Raw genomic sequence first — 20,197 nt, 5'->3', positions numbered from 1 at the left:
AAACGGATATTTTTGTTTGAAAGTAGAGGGTCTGATCTTTATTTTGATGTATTGCATGTTCAGATATTCACACAACAAAATATTCCGGGGGCCGTGAAATTTTAGTGGAAATCAGCAAAAACGCTGGCGGGGAAAGAGTTAAAATGTCCAGTTTTCTTGCTGCGATCAGAATGTTAGAAACGTTACAAAAACATTTGCTAGAACATTCAAGTACAAATGACATCATAAGGACGTTCTGAGAATGTTGTTCTAAGAACCTTATCTTTCAACAGTATAACAACGTATATCAAACATTAATAATGTTATAAGAAAATTCCATGAACTTTACTTTAATAACATTGTGTCCTAACAGTAAACATTTAAAAAGTTGTGAGAGCGTTCCCTGTTGGCTGGGTTATAATGGATGTGTGTGAAACAGTGTGGCACATGTCGAGTAAACCTTGACTGAATTGTCCTGTATTCTGTAAATACAGCTAAAGGTCAAACTCATGCTGCTTCAGTTTGTTTAACGACGGACTGGCATTAGAACCCTTAATCCCACTAAATCATTAGATATTAATATACGACTCATATCAGCAGCTCTCACTCAGGTCCTGTAAGGCACTGCCAGTCAGGGCATTTACACTTGCCTTCTGATCAATAAATATATTAGGCCTATGTATTTTAGTAATAAGTCTGAATACTGGTGCTCCTATCGACATAGAATATCTGATTTAAAACTGTGATTTCCAGGACTGGCATTGGCTGAGATCTAGTCTAAAAAAATCTGAAATCTAATAAAAGTTAGTCATGGAAAAGAATGAATTTGATATCTACTGTAAATGACTTCTTTGGCTAGAAATTGCTCCTTTAAAATGCAATATCAACAAAATGATTTTTATTAATTCTTAATCAGTGATAACAGGAAATTAATCTTTAAAGACAGAAAATGTCATGGAAAAGTCGATTGTAAAAGGTGTGGAAACTTGCAATACACTGAATTACACAATAAACATATCATAAACCATTATATATATATATATATATATGTATTACATTTCTCTTTCTGCGCTTTACTTTAGTTGATTATGGCAGTAAAAGCCCTTCATATTTACACAAAGGCCAGTTTCAGAAAGGTGGAAATCCTCTTTACTGTTGCTTTAAGGGAGACTGGAGCCACTAACAATGCCTTATTCATCAGCAGTGGACAATTACATAACTGAACATATTAGCCTGAGCTCACACACACACACACACACACATTTGTTTTTGTGAATTGTGGGAACTCTTCATAGGTGTAATGGTTTTTATACTGTACTTACTGTATGTGCTATTGTCCTACACCAACCCTTCACCTAAACCTACCCCTTACAGGAGACTGTGCATTTCAACTTTCCCCAAAAAAACCTCATTCTGAGTGATTTATAAGCGTTTTGAAAAGTGGGGACATGGGTCAATGTCCTGAGATGCCACCTTCACCTTGTAATACCTGTCATACCTTTGTCATTATACAAATTTGTGTCCTCATATGTCACAAAAGTGCGCGCACACACACACACACACACACACACACACAAGAAACAAGAACAACACATGCTAAAACTGTACAGCCCCTAACTTTCAAACTGAACTCATCTAACTGTACTGTATGCTCTTACTCTTGAGTGCACACAAGTGTTAGTTTTGTCAGTAGTGTTACTCTTGTGAAACTCAACAAATCCCTGGTTATCTTGGGTCAAGAACTACAAGAGGGCCTTTCATGAGTAATTATGTCAAAACAGCATTTGTGAAAGTCTCTTATAAGCTTTTGACCAGATTCACACCAATGTGTCTGAAACTCTTCTTACCAAGAAATGCAATTTTGGTCATTATTTACTTACACTGGTATGTCATTCCAAACCTGTATATGACTTCTATATGACTATCTATCAAATCTAAGAACATGAATGAGATTATGGGCCAGAGTTTCAGGTGAACAACACATTACACACTGGTCTGTTATTTTAGTATGTTCTGGTTTCCCCCAAAGTTGTCAAATGTCTTAAGAAGAGGACTTTTTTTTGTCTTTGGATCTTGACAGGCTCAGTCCCTATTCATTTTCATGGAAAAAAAGCAGCGTAAACAGTCTACATAAAGGTTTGAAACGCACTGCAAATCATGGCTTTTGAGAAAAAACAAGCCAACATACAATCCATAAAATAGGTCAAATACAGTTTTCTTATAATATGTACATATCAAAAAGCCTATAAGAGTACTGATGCACATTTCAAGTGTAATATTTCACTTATATTTAAGTGGGTCATACTTTATATTAGGTGGCCTTAACTACTATGAACTTACATCAAAAAATAAGTGCAATGTACTAATTATGTTCATATTGTATTGCAAAACACTTCTGCTGGTATTGAGGGGGATACGGGGAGGTTAGGCACAGGTTTGGTGGTCTGGGTGGGTTTAAGGGTGGGTTAAGGTGTAAGGCATGGGTCAACAGTGTTATTATAAATGTAATTACAGAAATTAATTACAGATGTAATTACATATAGGTATTTTTAAAAATTTAAAGGACAATGTAAAAACATGTATGTACACAATAAGAGCATTGCATCAAATGATTAATTTAAATGTAAGTACATAGTAGTTAAGGCCACTTAATATAAAGTGGGACCTTTAAGTGTAATATAAATGTAATTCAGTAAAATGTAGGAGCTTTGTGACCACACACACACACACACACACACACACACACACACACACACACACGCACTGAACTCACGGTGTTGGTTGGGGAAGTGGACGGTGAGGAGTCTGGAGTTATCAGGTTGAGAATGATGTCCATTGGAGAAATCATTGAGCCAGCAGACGTTCACAAGGCGTTCATTCACTCAGGTGTGTTGAGTTTTGATTTGAGCGTCCAGATTGTCTGTGCTGTTCCATTACAATATGATGAACAACAGAGAAAATAAAGTGTCCATGTTCTTAAAGCAAAGCGAAGGAGTAATTCAGCTCGTGTGGGCCTGGGCTCTTACAGCGCTCTGAAAAACTCACCGTCGAGCTGCAGTGGAAACATCTGAGTTGAGAAAGCAAGTGTTGGGAGTTCACACAGGCAATGAAAAACCCAAAAGCTCAGCGTGAACGGTTAGTGTGTGTGAGAAAGAGGCAGAGCGAGCCAGAGCCCATGAGAAGGGTTTTGTCTCGGTGGGACTCTTTTGGACAGAAAAACACTGTTGGACAACTAATGAGGAAGTTCATTCACGGGTTTAAAGGGCTTTAAGAGCTTAGCCAATGAGTTATGGTGACCTACCAACCTCAACCAATCACAGTCAGAGACCCTATAACCAATCATAACCATCCACTGTATCCAGACTAATGACTGGCTGTGCCTTCAGTGCATACAGACATCACGAACATGAACACTGCAGATCCACACAACTGCTGCGTGACACTACTGTGTGTGTGTGTGTGTGTGTGTGTGTGTGTGCGTGTGCGTGTGTGCAGAAGTGAAATGGGGTGCATAAGAGGGGCAGACGAGAAACTGCCAAAACTCCTCTCAATGGAAGAGAGGGAGCGTGATGAAGCTGTGCTTTAGGCGAGAGCTGGCTTATATAACAGCAGGCCTCATTCAGGCAGTAAGTACAGTCTTCAGTGAATGAAGCATAGCACATGCTTCCAACTAGCTTTGAACCTCCATATCTGGGCTCCTCATTTGGTGATCTGGTCACACTTTATATTAGGTGGCCTTAACTACTATGTACTTGCATCAAAAAATAAGTACAATGTACTAATTGTGTTCATATTGTATTGCAAAACACTTCTGCTGCTATTGAGGGGGATACGGGGAGGTTAGGGACAGGTTTGGTGGTCTGGGTGGGTTTAAGGGTGGGTGAAGGTGTGAGGGATGGGTTGACAATGTAATTATAAATGTAATTACAGGAATTAATTACAGATGTAAGTACATATAGGTATTTTAAAAAATATACTGTAAGTACAATGTAAAAACATGTATGTACACAATAAGTGCATTGTACCAAATGATTAATTTAAATGTAAGTACATAGTAGTTAAGGCCACCTAATATAAAGTGGGACCTAATAAAGTAATGTAACTGATTACGGTAACACTTTATTTTGATAGTCCACTTCAGACATTCTACTAACAGTAAGTTTGCAGCTACATGTCAACTAGCAGTCATTAGAGTATTAGTAGACTCTCTGATTAATATCTGCTAACACTTTATTCTGATGGGTCCACAACATACAACATACTGACTATAATAAACTTTGCAAGTATATGTCAACTTACTCTACTAACCCTAAACCTGCCCTACTGAGAGTTAGTACACATGTAGTTACAAATGAATGATAATTAGCTGACATGTAGTTACAAAATTACTTATAGTTAGTAGAATGTCTAAAGTGGACTATCGAAATAAAGTGTAACCCTGATTACATTTGATTCCTTTTCTAAATTTAAATTTCTAAATTATTTTCCAAACTGTTAATCATTTTGAAACATGTAAAGCAGGGTTAATCTTACTGTTACACTCAACACTGATTACTGTCAGACTTTCAGAATCCTTCATCACTTAAATTAAATTAATAATTTCATTTTAAAGCACAGCCACCTCAAAATCAGACTTTAGCACCTCTTTTTACTTTGAGGTCATTCTGAGGTTAAATGCTGATTTAAAATCATAACAAGACATAGTTTAATAGATATGATACTGTTTTTGAAATCAAATCTTTGCACAGCTATGACAGCAAACAATGCCTTTGTTTTTTTAAATTTAAAAATAAAGCATATACACAAACCCAAATAGGAAATAAAACAGTTATCTAAGAAGCATGTGTCCTAAACTCCTGAAACATTGGTGTCTCATATTTTAGAGCAGTCACTGTAATTTGGGAAAGAAATCAATCAAATCTGTATGTGTGTGAAAATATTCAGATGTAACCCCTTTGTAATCGTTAACATTTTCATAAGTAGCTGTAATCTAACTACACATTTTTCCTCAGTAACTGTAACTGATTACAGTTACATTTATTTTCAGTAACACTTTATTTTAAGGTGTCCTTGTTACAAGTTACATGTATTTACTATTATAATAACAACATGTTATGCATAATTATGTGCAACTAACCCTAATCCTAACCCTAACTATATAGTAGTACATGTAATTAATATTACTCAGTACTTAAATGTATAATTACACTGTAACAAGGACACCTTAAATTAAAGTCTAACCTTATTTTGTAATTAAATGATGTAATTCCGTTACATGTAACTTCACAACACTGGTTAAATATGAGCAGCACCAACAGTGACGCTTGGCTTCAGTTTAAATCAACATTATTAGAGACACGTTCCTCTCTCTATAAACATGCAGATTCACAGTGACAGCTGACTGAGAGTAAGCGTGCACACCTGCGCGCGCACAAACCACATTCCTCACATAACAAAGAGATGCATTATTCCCATAAGAGATGATGTCACCCAGCTGCTGGGATTCACCTGGAGTTTCTGCTCACTGGCAGCACCAGTTCATTCTGAATGCCTCTAGGACACACACACACACACACACACACACAGCGGAGCTGCCAGGCAGACTGAAGACAGGCCAGAAAGATCCAGAATGTGTCAGTTCTCTCTGTACAGAAGGTTATCAGAGTGCATCTTGCATAACATCACTCTTTGTTAGTGTCTTCACCCTAAATTGGACTAATTAATGACTCAAATATGCACATTCACAACACAAACAAACATGATTATAAACTCCAGTCGCTTCTGGTGCCACAGCTCCGGCTCAGACATGGTATAGCGTCATACTGACAATCAGTGGCCCTGAAAATAGGCTTGTTTTTTGTTTTGTTTTTGGACATGCTCTACTGTTATCTTAATCTAGACAGCTGAAAACAGCACATTTCCTAATCATTAAACCAAAACAATATCTCGTGCTTCTGGATCTAGAGTTTGTTATGGAATATTCGGCTGTCTCATCTCAGAGACTTGAGTATTTTAAGCATGTTCTCAGCAGAAAACAGAACATCCTGAGCTAAAATTAGCCCGCAGTCATACAAGATCAGAGAAAAAAAAGAAAGAAAGAGGCAAACTGGTTTGAGCAGTTAAAAACAAAACTGACAGAAACAGCACTGCAACCCCGGTGGTTAGGAAATAAATATATATAAAACATCTTCTGATGAAACAATGATTCCTTTAAAGAAATACAATGGCTGCTAGTATTTAGACAATGAAGTCACACTTAAAAATGTCTGAATGTCATTGCATTACATTGAGAAATATCAAAATGTCATGTGCAAACAAATGCTGCACAAGCTTTTCTCAGAACTAACTTTACTTTTCTGATGCATTCAGGTTTTTTAAGTTCACACAGATGTCTAAAATAATCTAACATACTATATAAAGGATGAAAGAGTTAAAAATGATTCATACAGATCTCCTACTGACCACATGAATATACACAATATGGTAACACTTTATTTTAGGGTCTCTTAACTAGTTGCTTATTAGCATGCATATTACTAGAATATTAGCCATTTATTAGTAGTAATTAAGCACATATTAATGCCTTATTCTACATCCCTAATCCTACCCATTACCTAAACTTAACAACTACCTTACTAACTATTAATAAGCAGCAAATTAGGACTTTATTGAGGGGAAAGTCGTAGTTAATAGTGAATAAGTGTTACCCACAATATATATTTGAATATATGCACAGGTCAGGTAGGCTACCTTTCATAAACACTTCAGTCAACACTTTCTGTTTTGGTTTCACTGATATTATGTGAAAATACTACTAACCTAAAGATCTAGACTGGACACATGGACACAGCAGGGATATAATGCTCTCAATACTGTCACTGAATCCTTAAACATGCCTTCACATCCTCACGGATAGATCAGACATCACACTCTATCATACACAGACGTCTTCAGCAGGACACTGGCACACTGTGAGCTGTGAAGGACACCAAACAGCCACGAGAGGGAGATGAGTTCCTCACAGCAGCATCAGATACAGATGCTCATGATCTACACACTCCTTACAGACACCGTTCAACTGCTGACTCCTCACTATCTGAACGGCTCATAAAATCACCCTTTTATATCAACTGATATCAGATGAGAATGTTTAGTGCAGAGTGAGGAAAGGTGTGGGATCACTTCTGTGGAAAACCATTGTGTCTGTGATCTGCGTGTGTGCTTGAATACATGCTTTATCAGGATTGTGTGTACAATGACATAATGAGTATTGCAACATGAACATGGCTTATGAGGTTTGCACTTCCTGCATCCTCGTAAACCAAATAACTTAAAAGAAAACATACTACATTTAACACATGCCTGTAGTTGTGTGTGAGGGGAGGTTTAGGTGTAGAGAGAGAGTAAGAGGATAGAAAATGCAGTTTGTACAGCAGAAAAACCAGTAACACTTTAGAGTACTGTTCCGTCGTTAATGAATAACTACACAGGAACAAATGACTAATGCACTGTTAACATTGTAGTAACTACTATTAACTAACAAGAAACTCTGATTAACGATTTAGTAAGTAATAGCGCTCAATTGAAACCAGTAGTTCACTATTAGCTAACCAATAACTACAGAACTCTATGCTACTGTATACAGGTTTATAATTAATGTGAATTATGCATAATTATTTCTAAAGTGAAGATCATGGTAACCCACTAGCAATGACTCAAATATGACCAAATCCTTCTAAAGGAACTAATGACTTGGACCAGTATTCTAAAGAGAAAAGCATGACAACTCTAATACTGGATGAGGTCATTGTAAGCTTTTGAGGTATACAGCGGGTAAAATAAATATCGAACACGTCACCATTTTTCTCAGTAAATATATTTCTAAAGGTGCTGTTGACTTGACGGTAACAACCCAAATAACCCATACATACAAAGAAAACAAAACAAATAAGTTCAGAAATTAAGTTATGTTTAATGAAGTGGAATGGCACAAGGGGAAACAAACTATGTGAATGTCGAGCTGTGAGGAAAAGCCATGCAATTCTTTGGGATGCAGCACATCCTCTTTATGGTGAATATGAGTTATTAGCATCTGGTCGAAGGTACAGGGTAACATCATTACAGACTGCCCGTGCTCAAAGATCCTTTATATCCTCCAGTGTAGCTCTGTTAAATACATTTTTGTGATATTACAGTTGTTATTTTACATCTATGGCAGTGACTCTGTTGTTGTGAAAGGGATGTGGTTTGATGCTGGTTCTATTCATTTGTATTTATTTGTAATCTGTTGATGTTTTGTTTGTATTTGTTAATTATTGTTGTTGACCACTGAGGAGCTGCCACAGATACAAAAAGATTGTCCGATAATAATAAACTTAAACTTAAAAGTACTGAACACGTGAAGAAAGGGAGGTTCAAAAAGGCATGGAAAGCATAGACACCAGCTGAAATCTCTCAGTAATTAGAAAGCAATCCTGCCCCTCGTCAGTGGAGATGGATATTAGCTGCTTCAGTCCCAACAGCTACAGAACCAGGATGATGAAGATGAAACGAGGCTGACAATGATCCCAAACGCAGCCAAGCAAACTCTGGACGGGTTTCAGAGAAAGAAAGTAAAGCTGCTAGAACGGCCAGACAATCACCTGACTTCAATCCAATAGAAAATAAGAACTAAAGGTCAGAGTTCATAGAAGAGACCCACAGATCCTTCAAGATGAGCAACGCATGCCGCTAGTTTCTCCTGCAGGAGCGTCTTGAAGCTCTCGTTACCAACAGAGCCTTTTGTACTAAGTATTAAACACATTTCAGTAGCTCAATACTTTCCCCCCTGTGTCGGTCCATTTTATTACACAGAACTTCATTGTTTTGTTCTCTTTGTATGTATGGATTACTTGAGTTGTTGCCGGCATCTGGTGAAAATGTCATAACAGCACCTTTAGAACCATATTTACTGAGAAAAATGGTGACGTGTTCAATACTTATTTCACCCACTGTATGTAAGGCTTTGCATAGTAATGACTCAAGTGTTTTACATCCATCTGAAATAACTTAATTTGAATTATTTGGATCAGTATTCTAAAGTGAAGATAACGGTAACCCACTAGTAATGATTTAAGTGTTACCAAATCTAGCAAAATAAATTATTAACCAGAACCTTACAAAACCCCCCAAAAGCTTACAATGACTTCAGTAATTACTAGGGAGTTATGATCTTCACTTTAGAATACTGATCCAAAAAATTAGCAATTCCTTCAGAAGGATGTTGGGTAACACTTTATTTTAAGGTGTCATAATACAGAGTAATTACCTAATTAAGTATTTAGTAGTAGCTGTTGTACTTGCATGAAACAAAATGTACTTACCATGTAACTAAGTTCTGGAACAGCCTGTACTTACAGTTTGTAATTATGTAGATGTAATAGGCAGCTACTGTTACACATATGTAACGGACCGAGTCTGTTACACAGCTACTTCTACACTTAAGTACAATCTTGATAGACTTTATTTTAAGTAGCTTATGCCATGTACTTGCATTTATAATTACATTGTATAAAGTCTGCAACACATATTTAACAATCTTTTGGTTGCATAAGTAGCTGTGTAACAGACTCGGTCCGTTACATATGTGTAACAGTAGCTGCCTATTACATCTACATAATTACAAACTGTAAGTACAGGCTGTTCCAGAACTTAGTTACAAGGTAAGTACATTTTGTTTCATGTAAGTACAACAATTACTACTAAGTACTTAATTAGGTAATTACTCTGTATTATGGACACCTTAAAATAAAGTGTTACCAGATGTAGAACCACCTGAATAATTACTTTCCAATACTTTACAAAACCCTCAAAAGTTTACAATGATTTCAGTTATTACTAGAGAACAATTAATAATTCCTTGTGAAAAATCTGGTAATACTTGAGTCATTATTAGTGGGTTATCATGTCCTTCACTTTAGAATTAATTATACATTATGTATTATTCATATTGATTATGAACCTGTATACAGTAGTTCAGTAGTTCTTGGGGAGTTATGAAAAAATAGTATTTATTGATTAGCTCATAGTGAACTACCATATTCAACTAAGCACTATTACTTACTAATTCATTAATCAGAGTTTCTTGTTAGTTAATAGTAGTTACTAGAGTGCTAATATTGTGTTACTCATGTGTTCTTGTGTAGCTATTCATTAATGATGGAACAGTATTCTAAAGTGTTACTGAAAAACCATTACGCTTATGGAATGAACCCATAAAACACGGAAACACAATGTGTGTGTGTGTGTGTGTGTGTGTGTGTAAAACATCCTCACATCCCAGAATAAGATCATCCTGAGAGAATAAGAGGAGTAAAAACAGGAAACAAGTCAGTCAGACACATCTATGCACACTTGTCTCACACACACACACACACACACACACACACACACAGAGAGAGTTTGATGCTCAATATTGCTAAAACAAATGTTGACCTCTTTCTTCGGCTTCTTTCTTTTGTTTCAAGCTCTTTGTTGTTGGAAGTGCCACAGAATGACCCTTCTTTGATGCCCTCAAAGCAAAGAAAGAACACAGAGTACAATCTCTCTCTGCTTTCGGGTCAGATATACAGAGATGATGTGACCTGGATAAGAGCGATGGCCTACATAAATAATTAGTCATGAATATTCATTAAACGTGCAGATCAAAGTTTACACATGTGCACAAACTCATGCATACAGCAAAACCAATTAATGATTTACTGGCTCGTTATAAGACACACAGATGAGAGCAGCTCCAACAATAGCTGCTAGTGGCATCTCACACAGGAAACAGGAAACGCTCTGCGGTCCTGTAACTGAATTTGTCTCACGCTTTCAATGATCAATGTTATAGTTGCATTTTATGAAGCATGGTGAAAACAGCATGCAGCAGGGCGCATTCAGGTCTAACATCACCTTTAGAAGCTTTCTTTTGCAAAGTAAAGTCAATACGAGCAATGCCACAGTACAGCTTCTGAACGTAACAAACACTGTGGATGTTGTAGACTCGTTCAGACTCGGACACCTGTGTCCATTTAGAGCGTCCTCTGAACACACATCGCTCCGTTTACACAGAGACCGGCATCAGACAGAGACGCTGACAGAAGGGCAAAATAAATATGAAAAGAGAGAAGAAATGAAGAAAAAAAAAAAAGTTAAATGTGAGCTGAAGACTCTGTTATGTTGTGTTTAATCATGACAAGGAACGATTTTGACTCACACTAACTGATACACATGCAAATAAAGTACATCAGGTCTGGACAGGAGGTCTGCTCTATTGTGTTCCATGGGTGTATATGTGTGCTCATAAAACAGACTTGGATTTGTGTGTGTACTGGGATTTTAATGAAGAATGACAGGAATGACAGAAAAAACCACAGGAAGGACTCATGATGTGGGTCACTGCCACATCTCAAAATAACCAGATATTACTTTTCCTACAAGCTGGGGATATCTAAAAACATCTGCCAAGCAGTTAGGTTGTGCTAGAAATGTTTTCCTCTAAAAAGCCATTATCTAGTACAAAATGCCATCATTTCCTTCCAGTTAAACATGTAAAAATCACTGTTACTAACAGCACTTCAGTCATTGCTTCTGATGCAAGTGAATATATGTGGCTGGATTTAACTGATGAGAATGTCTGACACAATTTTTGTCAAATACACAGACATTTCAGACATTTTCATGTAGCTACAGAAACACTTTTCATTCAGTATATTATGTATACTGCTTAACACAATGCCTGCATTTACAAGAATAAAGTTTAACATAAATCGAGATTATTAAAATACCAATAAAGTGGGATCTATACATATTTTTATTTTGACATAAGACACGATATAACATTACAATTACATTAATAGAGTTTTTACTGTTATGATAATTGACAGTACGGATTAAATAAAGCCACCTTTGTCTTTAGTAGTGTTTACACATGACTTGAAACAGTGGACAGCAGTGAGGGAGCACCCATCTACAGCTATGGATGCCCTTCTGAGCGACGCCCCGGGTGCTGAGAGGGAGGAGAACACCCCAGATGGACGGACTTCCTGGATTTGAACATTGGCGATGGATTATTCATGTCAAGAACAACCTGTTTGTGTGCTGACAGGTCACAAGAACCTGAGAGGTCAGACCAACACGCTTTCAGCGCTCAGCACAGCGTCTGGTGAGAAGGAGCTGATGATCCCTGATTAAAACACATCTAAGAACCCCCCAACAAAGTGATGATATGCACCAGAAGAATTGAAGAATTACAGTAGAGAAACTCAGAAACTGAGCATGCAGGTGTAAAGGCTACTTTGAGTCAAATCACGTGGGATTGTTGACATACAGTCAGTGAGTTAAAGCGAGTAAATATTTAACTCGGCCTTAACACTTAGGTATCACTTGATCAAGCACTAAATATTCTCAGACAGATGTCCACATTTCAAAGCCACATAGCCCACAAAAGAAACTGTTTCTGCAGTAATAAGATTGCATAGAGTGCAAATGGAAACCTTTGCTTTTCTGATGTTCCTCCATCCTCAATAATCTCACGTACGTCTCCTCTAGTCACAAACTGTACTCAGATGCGCCAAGATACCAAAGTAATGGTACTATATATGGTACCAAGTAACGTGGTGAAGGCTTGTGGCTATATTTTTCAAACTGTAAGTTTATTGCCCAGCCCTGTTTCCATTTAACCTCTTTTATTCAAAATTGATTTTGTAATTGACTCTACACCTACATAGACAATCATTTGAATGAAACATAACTGATCGTCCCTGCGTTCTCTGTAGCGTTAATCTTCAAGAAATATAATGTTCCTCCAGTACATTTACAAAGAAAATAGGTTTCAAACTAAATAAAACTTTTAACAATATACAAAATTACTCTTTCTGAAAAGACTGCTTTTTATAGTCCTGCAGATTCTATATTCACAAAAATAACCCGATAACACACAGCTCTACACCTACAGACTGCCCTCTCTCTGTCTCAGATCAGTGCACTCCTCAATAAAAGAAAACTTGAAAAGGTTTACTGATTTTCTGCTTCTGAACACACACACACACACACACACACACACACAGTGAAAGTGTTACCTGTGAGTATTGTCTGCGGAGATTGAATCGCTGGACCATCCTGACTAACACACACTGAACAACCAGCAGCAGAAAACACTCTCACCCGCCCCCATCTCTCTCTCTCTCTCACACACACACACACACATGCTTACCACAGACATCTTTTGTTTTTATAGCTACTATAGTCAAAACCTGAGATACAGGAAGGGAGGGACGGTATTGAGTGCAGGAACAACACGATCGATGTAGCAGCCGGTCTGATCAACGCAAGCACAACTCATCCAATTTCAATTATTGGCTTATTAAATACCTGTTAAATATTTCAATAGTACTATTATATACCCATCAAGAATTTATTCCCACTTATTGAATATTTTCTTCATTTTAATTTAAAATAAATGTCTCCCTGAGCTGATTTAAGATGGGAATGGGATGAGAAAAATGCATATTCAAATTCACTTCAGTTGCATCAAAACCAAGTCCACTATCCTCATTCTCCATGTTACTCTACCGGTGAGCAGATTCATTTCTTTTGTTATTTTGTTAAGTTGAATCAGATGATGGTGGGTAGATGGGCTGTGTGCACAGTGTAAATATACACCGTTATTTTCTTTCTTTCTATTATTATTTATATATATACACTATAAGGTTTAATATATAAACAGGGTTTGTCAGATTTACATCTGGGGACAAATTTGTCCCCAAAGTATAGCTAAGTATATACATTCACACTCCTAAACACAATCTATTCTGCTTCAAACGTTCCTGTTTTTGTAAAAGTATGTTTAAAATCACATGCACTAACATAAGATAAAGACACGTCGGTAGCCCAGTAAAAGCTGATTTATCTCGGAGCAGGTCGCCTCATGGATGAAAACATATAGACAAATCATATACCCACAGCACAGTTAATCAAAAACACATACTGTCCAAACATAAACTAAAGGCCCTATAAACCCATGCAGTTCTCCTCTGAATCCACTGTGTTTACAGTGCGCCACACTGACTGTCGACTAGAGATCTGCCTCATGCACTTCAGGAGAGAAAACACCTGTGCAGGACTCACACAGTAAAGTGACCCTTTAACATCCAGTTGGTATCAGTTACCAGATCTCAGCTCACAAAAAAACATTGAGTTTGATCTTCTAATAAATGATACGGCTCATATTAATTAAATACAAGTTCCTAAGAATGTAGCAAATTAAGACTACATCTGCCAGAATCATTTGAGTTTCATCACGTAATGATCCAGACCACCGTGTGCTAATGTAGCAGCAACTTGTCTAAAAAACAGAACACAGAACTCTTTATACTTGCTTTAATAAGAGCCCAGATTTGATTTTCCTCAGAAAGAGGTGCTCAGACACAATGATCAGGATTCCTGATTCTCTGTCTCTCTCCAGGATTATGGTCTAGTTCTTCACCGGGAATTCAGCTATTAAACAGGAATTCTGGGAAGCATATGTTCTCATGTGCCAACACTTACAGAATGGCAAATAAACTAAACTAAACTGAAACCTATATGGGCTTAGAATTCTTTCCTAATTCAAAATGAATAGATTATGATACACAAATAAATGATTCGCTGATCTTTATGAAAACATAAAGAAGCCTTAAACAGGCTGCTTGAACCACACAAACAGCACTTCAGATCAGATCAGATCAGATCAAGCTGAACGAATGAGTTCCCACAGAATGCAGTTCTTTTCAAGGCCAGGGGTGCAAAATGAGTCTGTCCTAAAACAAAACGTGACTGCTGCGATTGGTCATCTCATCACAGCTGTTGTCTGATTGGCTTGTGTAGACAGTGGGTGGAGTCTACCTATTTTTTGTGTGCATAGCTTATAGATCAATATCCACAAATGTACAGGAAGAGAGTCACAAACTGTTTTTGTGACATTGTAAATGTATGTATGTATGTATTTATTTATTTACAAAATTTTTATTAAACTCCATTAGTTCATTCCAACTATTTGAAAATGTATTTCATTTTTGTAAATCTCTTTACGTTTATTTCTAGATCATAAACATGTTTGCCTGATGTTTATTGTTCCAGTAATTTGTTTCAGATGTTTAACTGGAGTATGTGGATTGATTATGATCACCCGATGTTTGTCGTTTTCTATATAATCATTGAAAAACAAAGAATTGTTACTGAAGGAGGCAGATAGCTGAAACATCTGTTGATTTTTATCTCCTGCTTTAATTTAAATACAAATATTTTTAATGTAGACCAATCTTTGTCATTTTTGAGCATAGGTCTTGGCGCCTGAGCGCGGGGAATCTATTGATCTCACTGGTAAAACGGTCTGAAATTGTTTGTTTTGGACAGTTCACTCATGCACTAAAAAGTAAAATTGTAAATGTAATGGGATGCTTTATAAGAAAGAAAACTAAATCACTATCACTTAATATTTTCTAAGCACATTGCAGGTTGGTTTATTGTTAAAAAGAAATGTCTCTATTGAGAACATTAATGTGATCTTCAGCATTCCTGCTGTTGCTGTTTATGGCCTGGATAGAAAATAGTTGCTTAGAGTTTTGCCAAGATTTAATATGCAATAATATGTACGTAATAATATAATATGTATGGACAGGTGAGCCATCATGACTTAACAGACTTTGATAAACACCTAATCAATATTCAGTTTGCCCTTTCTTATGACAATGTGAACTATACAGATATGCAGATGTCAAAACACACCATAGAGAATGCCAAATCATAGAAGATGTCTTTTAGATGCAGTCTTAAAGTTATAGTATCAGGTTAAATCATAAGGGACACACACACACACAGAGGTTACTCACGCGTTGTGTGTGCTCGGTGGTCTGCAGGACTGACGAGATGATGAGCAGCGTCTCTGCCACCACAGGTGTGTGTGTGCCGATACTGTGTGGTTTTCCTTTAGAAAGCACTTCTGGCCCTTCTGCTGTCAGCTGGCGCTCCTGCAGACCGCCTCCTCTCCTCATGATAGCTGCAGGGGTCACACACACATTCATGCCCGCTGCTGCATTCTGGGTGACTTTTTAATTCAGTGTAAGCGTTGTGATGCACTGCTCTTATCAGGAGTTATAAACCATTGAGACTGAACCACAGACACTACAAGATGTCTGGCATTCAGTTACTAGACGCGTGGGTCAAAATATAGACAAGTAAAAGAGAACTGATCATTAAAGAAAGTTTGCGGTTTGTTCTCAGTTTAGTCTACTAAGGGAATGTACAATGAATGAACTGCATGCACTGAGATTTTTTTAATGTATTTCCATTTTTAAAAAGTGTGGCACATAGTTTCTGGTGATGTATGTTTTCAGTTTGCTCTGGTTCCCTAAACACCACTTAAAATGAGTGTCTGCATGAAAATGTAACAGAGAGCAATAGATCAAAATAGAAATCAATAAATCAGTAGTAAGGTAACTCGATTAATGTTACAAAGCAGTGTCAAACACAACCGAGATTATCATTATCATTGCCATTGATTTCAACATCTCTCGGATTAATGAGATCAGCATAGTTTCAACATTAAAAGGGGTGGGTGATATTGAAACAGTTTGACTTTAACATTAATTTAATGCCATTATCACTGACACATCAGCATTTGCACTGTATCAGTCTGGGGTGCGTTTCCCAAAAGCAATGATGGTCGCAAGTTCCGTCGTTACCAATAGAGTTCAGTGGAGCTAACGACCATAGTTAGCTAATGATGCTTTTGAAAAAACACAACCCTGGTTGTTTATGATCAGTAAATTAAGAGCAATGTTAATGAGAAGACCAGAACAATCACATTTTATGTTGTTTTTAGTTGATATTCACATTTATAAAAAAAAAATAATAATAATAATTATTATTTATATACTTATATATATATATATATATATATATATATCAGTTGTTTATTTTAGATAATTCATGTTAATGCTGAAAAGTACCCTGTTTGAATTAGGCCCTTAAAAGTAGAAATAATCTGCATTTTCATTAGGTTTGCAGGCCTGAGTGCTGTTACCGGATACGTCTGAGCCGTACTAAGTTGAGCGTAGAAGCAGATGTACAAGTAGATTAGTTTAGTTTAGTAGTAGTAAATGTTTTAAATTAGTGAGGGATCTCTTGTCTTATATATGTGTCAGACAAAAGACAAACTCCTTAAAATATGTTTCTTAACTGATGTGGTACAATGCAACATAAAACATATGATAAAAAAAATCAATATATTGGGATTATATTTCACAGTAAATGGAGCAGGAGAGAAAAATGAACTTACCATCAGTCCGACATAGAAGAGGTCATTTTAAGGTGCTGGTAAACTTTGAGAAAGAGACAGAAGTGAAGCAGAAAACTTCAGAACACATTCAGACTTACACAGTAGATCTTGCAATGCACAATTTCTGTTTGTTTGTTATTTTAGAGTACGTTTTTTATACTAAGCTAATGATATTTTCTATCTCCTGAAACCCTCGGTCCCGTCAGTGTAGGCCAAAGTTAACCCACACACAGAGCATTGCATCAGCCATTCACTGCTGTGTGAGAGTGGCATTGTGTGGAGCTGAATCACATCAATGGGCGCAGTGTGACAGCACCTCTGTGGGCAGAGATCCAGTGCATTCTGGAGAGGAGAGGAGGGTGGTACTGCAGTTATGGATTGTCCTACACGTGCTCTTCTTCTGTAAGACTGTCTTTCCATGTGGCTGTGCATCTATCTACACACTGAGTGGCCTGTATAATGATAGAAATTCATTTTGTAAACAACTACCAATTGCATCCTTTTATTGAGATTTTTAAGTTTTTTTTTGTTTTTTTGTTATTATTATTTGTTTGATTTTTGGCCCCTGTATAATTTTGTGATGTTTAATAGGTTTAGCGACATTTGATGTTATAAAAATACTGATAAAGAATGACTGGGTGTGACCACATTAAATAAATAAACGCTCTACAAATGTGCAGAAGGTCTATCTATAGATAATGTAGATTTGGTTAAAAAAAATAGAATAATCTTATAATCACTTATAAACTATTTGATGATAACATTGCATTGTTATTTCTGTATTGACAAATAGGTAACTGATGGATAAGTATAAAAAATATACAGATAAATTATTCTAACGGATTTTTTAAAGTTTAATTGATTTGATGTAACAGCTGAAGCTACTTCAGGTAAAACAAATAAAGGTGGTTTAAAATGAAAAAAAAAAAATAATAATAATAAAATATTGATACTTAACACAAAACATATTTCTGCCAGACCACTCTACTTGCATGGTATTAGCTTTAATACTACGGGTCTGTTGAATGCTTGAATCTGATTGGCTGAGGCATGCAATTATTTTCAGGGAAACGCATGGTTAAAGTATTTCCAGGCAGGTCTAAACTGCGTTACATGTCCATATCACTTTGCCAATCAGTTTCAGTTATTTCAAAAGTCCTTGCAGCCTAAAACAGCAAAAGAACCAAAACCAACAATGACAGCAACCAAGCAAATAAATATAGTAAACAATCGGATAACATTACATTTTCTGCCACAAAATTACATTTTATTATGTACGGAAAGCACATACTCTCTTTCTCCTGCTCTCTCTCTCACAATATTTGAGGTGTTGTAACCATAGTATAAGCAGAATAATTGGTCCCACTTTATATTAAGATTACTGTAACTGTACTTATTATGTTGATATTGTATTGCAAAACACTGTTGTTGCTAGTTGGGGTATGGGGTTTAGGTTTGGTGGTCTGGGTAGGTTTAAGGGTGGGTTAAGGTGTAAGGGATGTGTCAACAGGATAATTATAAATGTAATTACAGAAATTAATTACAGATGTAATTACATGCAGGTTTTATTTTTAAATATAAGTGCAATGTGAAAACATGTATGTACACAATATATCGTATCAAATGACATAGTAGTTAAGGCCACCTAATATAAAGTCAGACAGAATAATTGACTCCCTTGAATTATTCGAAAATAATGCACACCTGCATTACCAACTCATTATTTGTGCACTATTTTCGAGTAATTCAAGAGCCCATCATCAATTATTCCTACATATTCAATTCCAAACTTAAATTGTGACACTTCTAATGCAGTGCCCAAAATAAAATCTAATAGGTAATGATGATTATTCATTGTTAATTTTCCATAAAAGCAATTATACTGAAGAAGAAAGACACAAGAAGTTACTCACATACAGTAAATAATGCCATTCCCTCTCTCTTGTGCAATGACGGCTGCGTGAACATTTGAAGTAAACTGAGGGTGGAGACGCGTCACACTGGTGATCTGACTGACACTAACCAATAGTCAACCCACTGAGACTGTGGGCCAGTGACAATAATACATTTGTGTGTGTGTCTGTATGTGTGTGTGTGTGAGAGAGAGAGAGAGAAAGAGAGAGAGAGAGAGAGATACTACAAATGTATAATCTACATGAATATGCTTTCTTTCAGTTCAGTCCATTGCTATTTCTTCTTAGGATTATAGTTTTGACCTTTGTGAAAAGCAAAGTCCCTAAACTGTGTAAATTAGTTTCAAGTACAAAGAGTGCTTTTGTTGCAACCTACCTGTAATACGACTCCAGCCTGAACTGACGCTTCTGGACACTAGATGGCACTATGTGCACATGATTTTAGTTTTTAGTTTGCCCAGCTCTAGTTCAGTTGCCAAGATGATTTTCACCTTGTAAGTTTTGATTTTAATTTTGGGCTGTTTCCCAAAAGCATTGTTAGCCTAAGTAGATCATATCTATATATAGTATATCTATCTCTCCAGACGGTCTGGAAGCTAAATTTGTTAAATCTCCTGCACGTGTTTTAATGCATTCCCTTGCAGATTTATTTAACCTATCTCTTTCTACCTGTTCAATTCCCCTTATATGGAAATGTGTAAGAGTTACACCTCTTTTCAACCGTGGTGAATCATCTGATGTGAATAGCTATTTCCCAATTTCTATTATCAGTTCTATTGTAATTTTTAAACTTATTTTTATCATACAGTATTATCACAGTATATTAATTCATTCAATATCCCCATTCCAGCCTGCTTTCAGACCTAACTTTTCTATTACCACTGCTCTTCTAAAATTCACTAAAGATGTGTCTTCATGCTATGAAAAAGGCCAAGCCACAGGTGCAATTTTCATTGTTCGTTCT

General features: G+C 36.5%; 1 protein-coding gene across 5 annotated transcripts in view; it reads right to left on the bottom strand.

Moving 5' to 3' along the window:
- tmcc1a (transmembrane and coiled-coil domain family 1a) overlaps positions 1–19,321 on the bottom strand; it is a 37,357-nt gene extending 18,036 nt beyond the window's left edge. The window contains exons 1-3 of one of the 5 annotated variants that reach the window (XM_058784997.1): positions 19,234–19,321; positions 17,321–17,772; positions 15,873–16,039 (exon numbers count right to left, since the gene is read on the bottom strand). In XM_058784997.1, the coding sequence (XP_058640980.1) occupies positions 15,873–16,034 (162 nt within the window). In that variant the 5' untranslated portion in view covers positions 16,035–16,039; positions 17,321–17,772; positions 19,234–19,321. Of the gene's footprint in view, positions 1–2,752; positions 4,051–13,082; positions 13,172–15,872; positions 16,040–17,320; positions 17,773–19,233 lie in introns of those variants that run through there. The other 4 variants (XM_058784998.1, XR_009272505.1, XM_058785002.1 and 1 more) reach the window with 4 other exon arrangements.
- Between the last annotated feature and the right edge of the window lie 876 nt (positions 19,322–20,197).

The sequence above is a fragment of the Onychostoma macrolepis genome, chromosome 08 (genome assembly GCF_012432095.1).
Source record: "Onychostoma macrolepis isolate SWU-2019 chromosome 08, ASM1243209v1, whole genome shotgun sequence".
NCBI lineage: Eukaryota > Metazoa > Chordata > Actinopteri > Cypriniformes > Cyprinidae > Onychostoma > Onychostoma macrolepis.
This window is presented reverse-complemented; position numbering and strand designations above follow the sequence as displayed.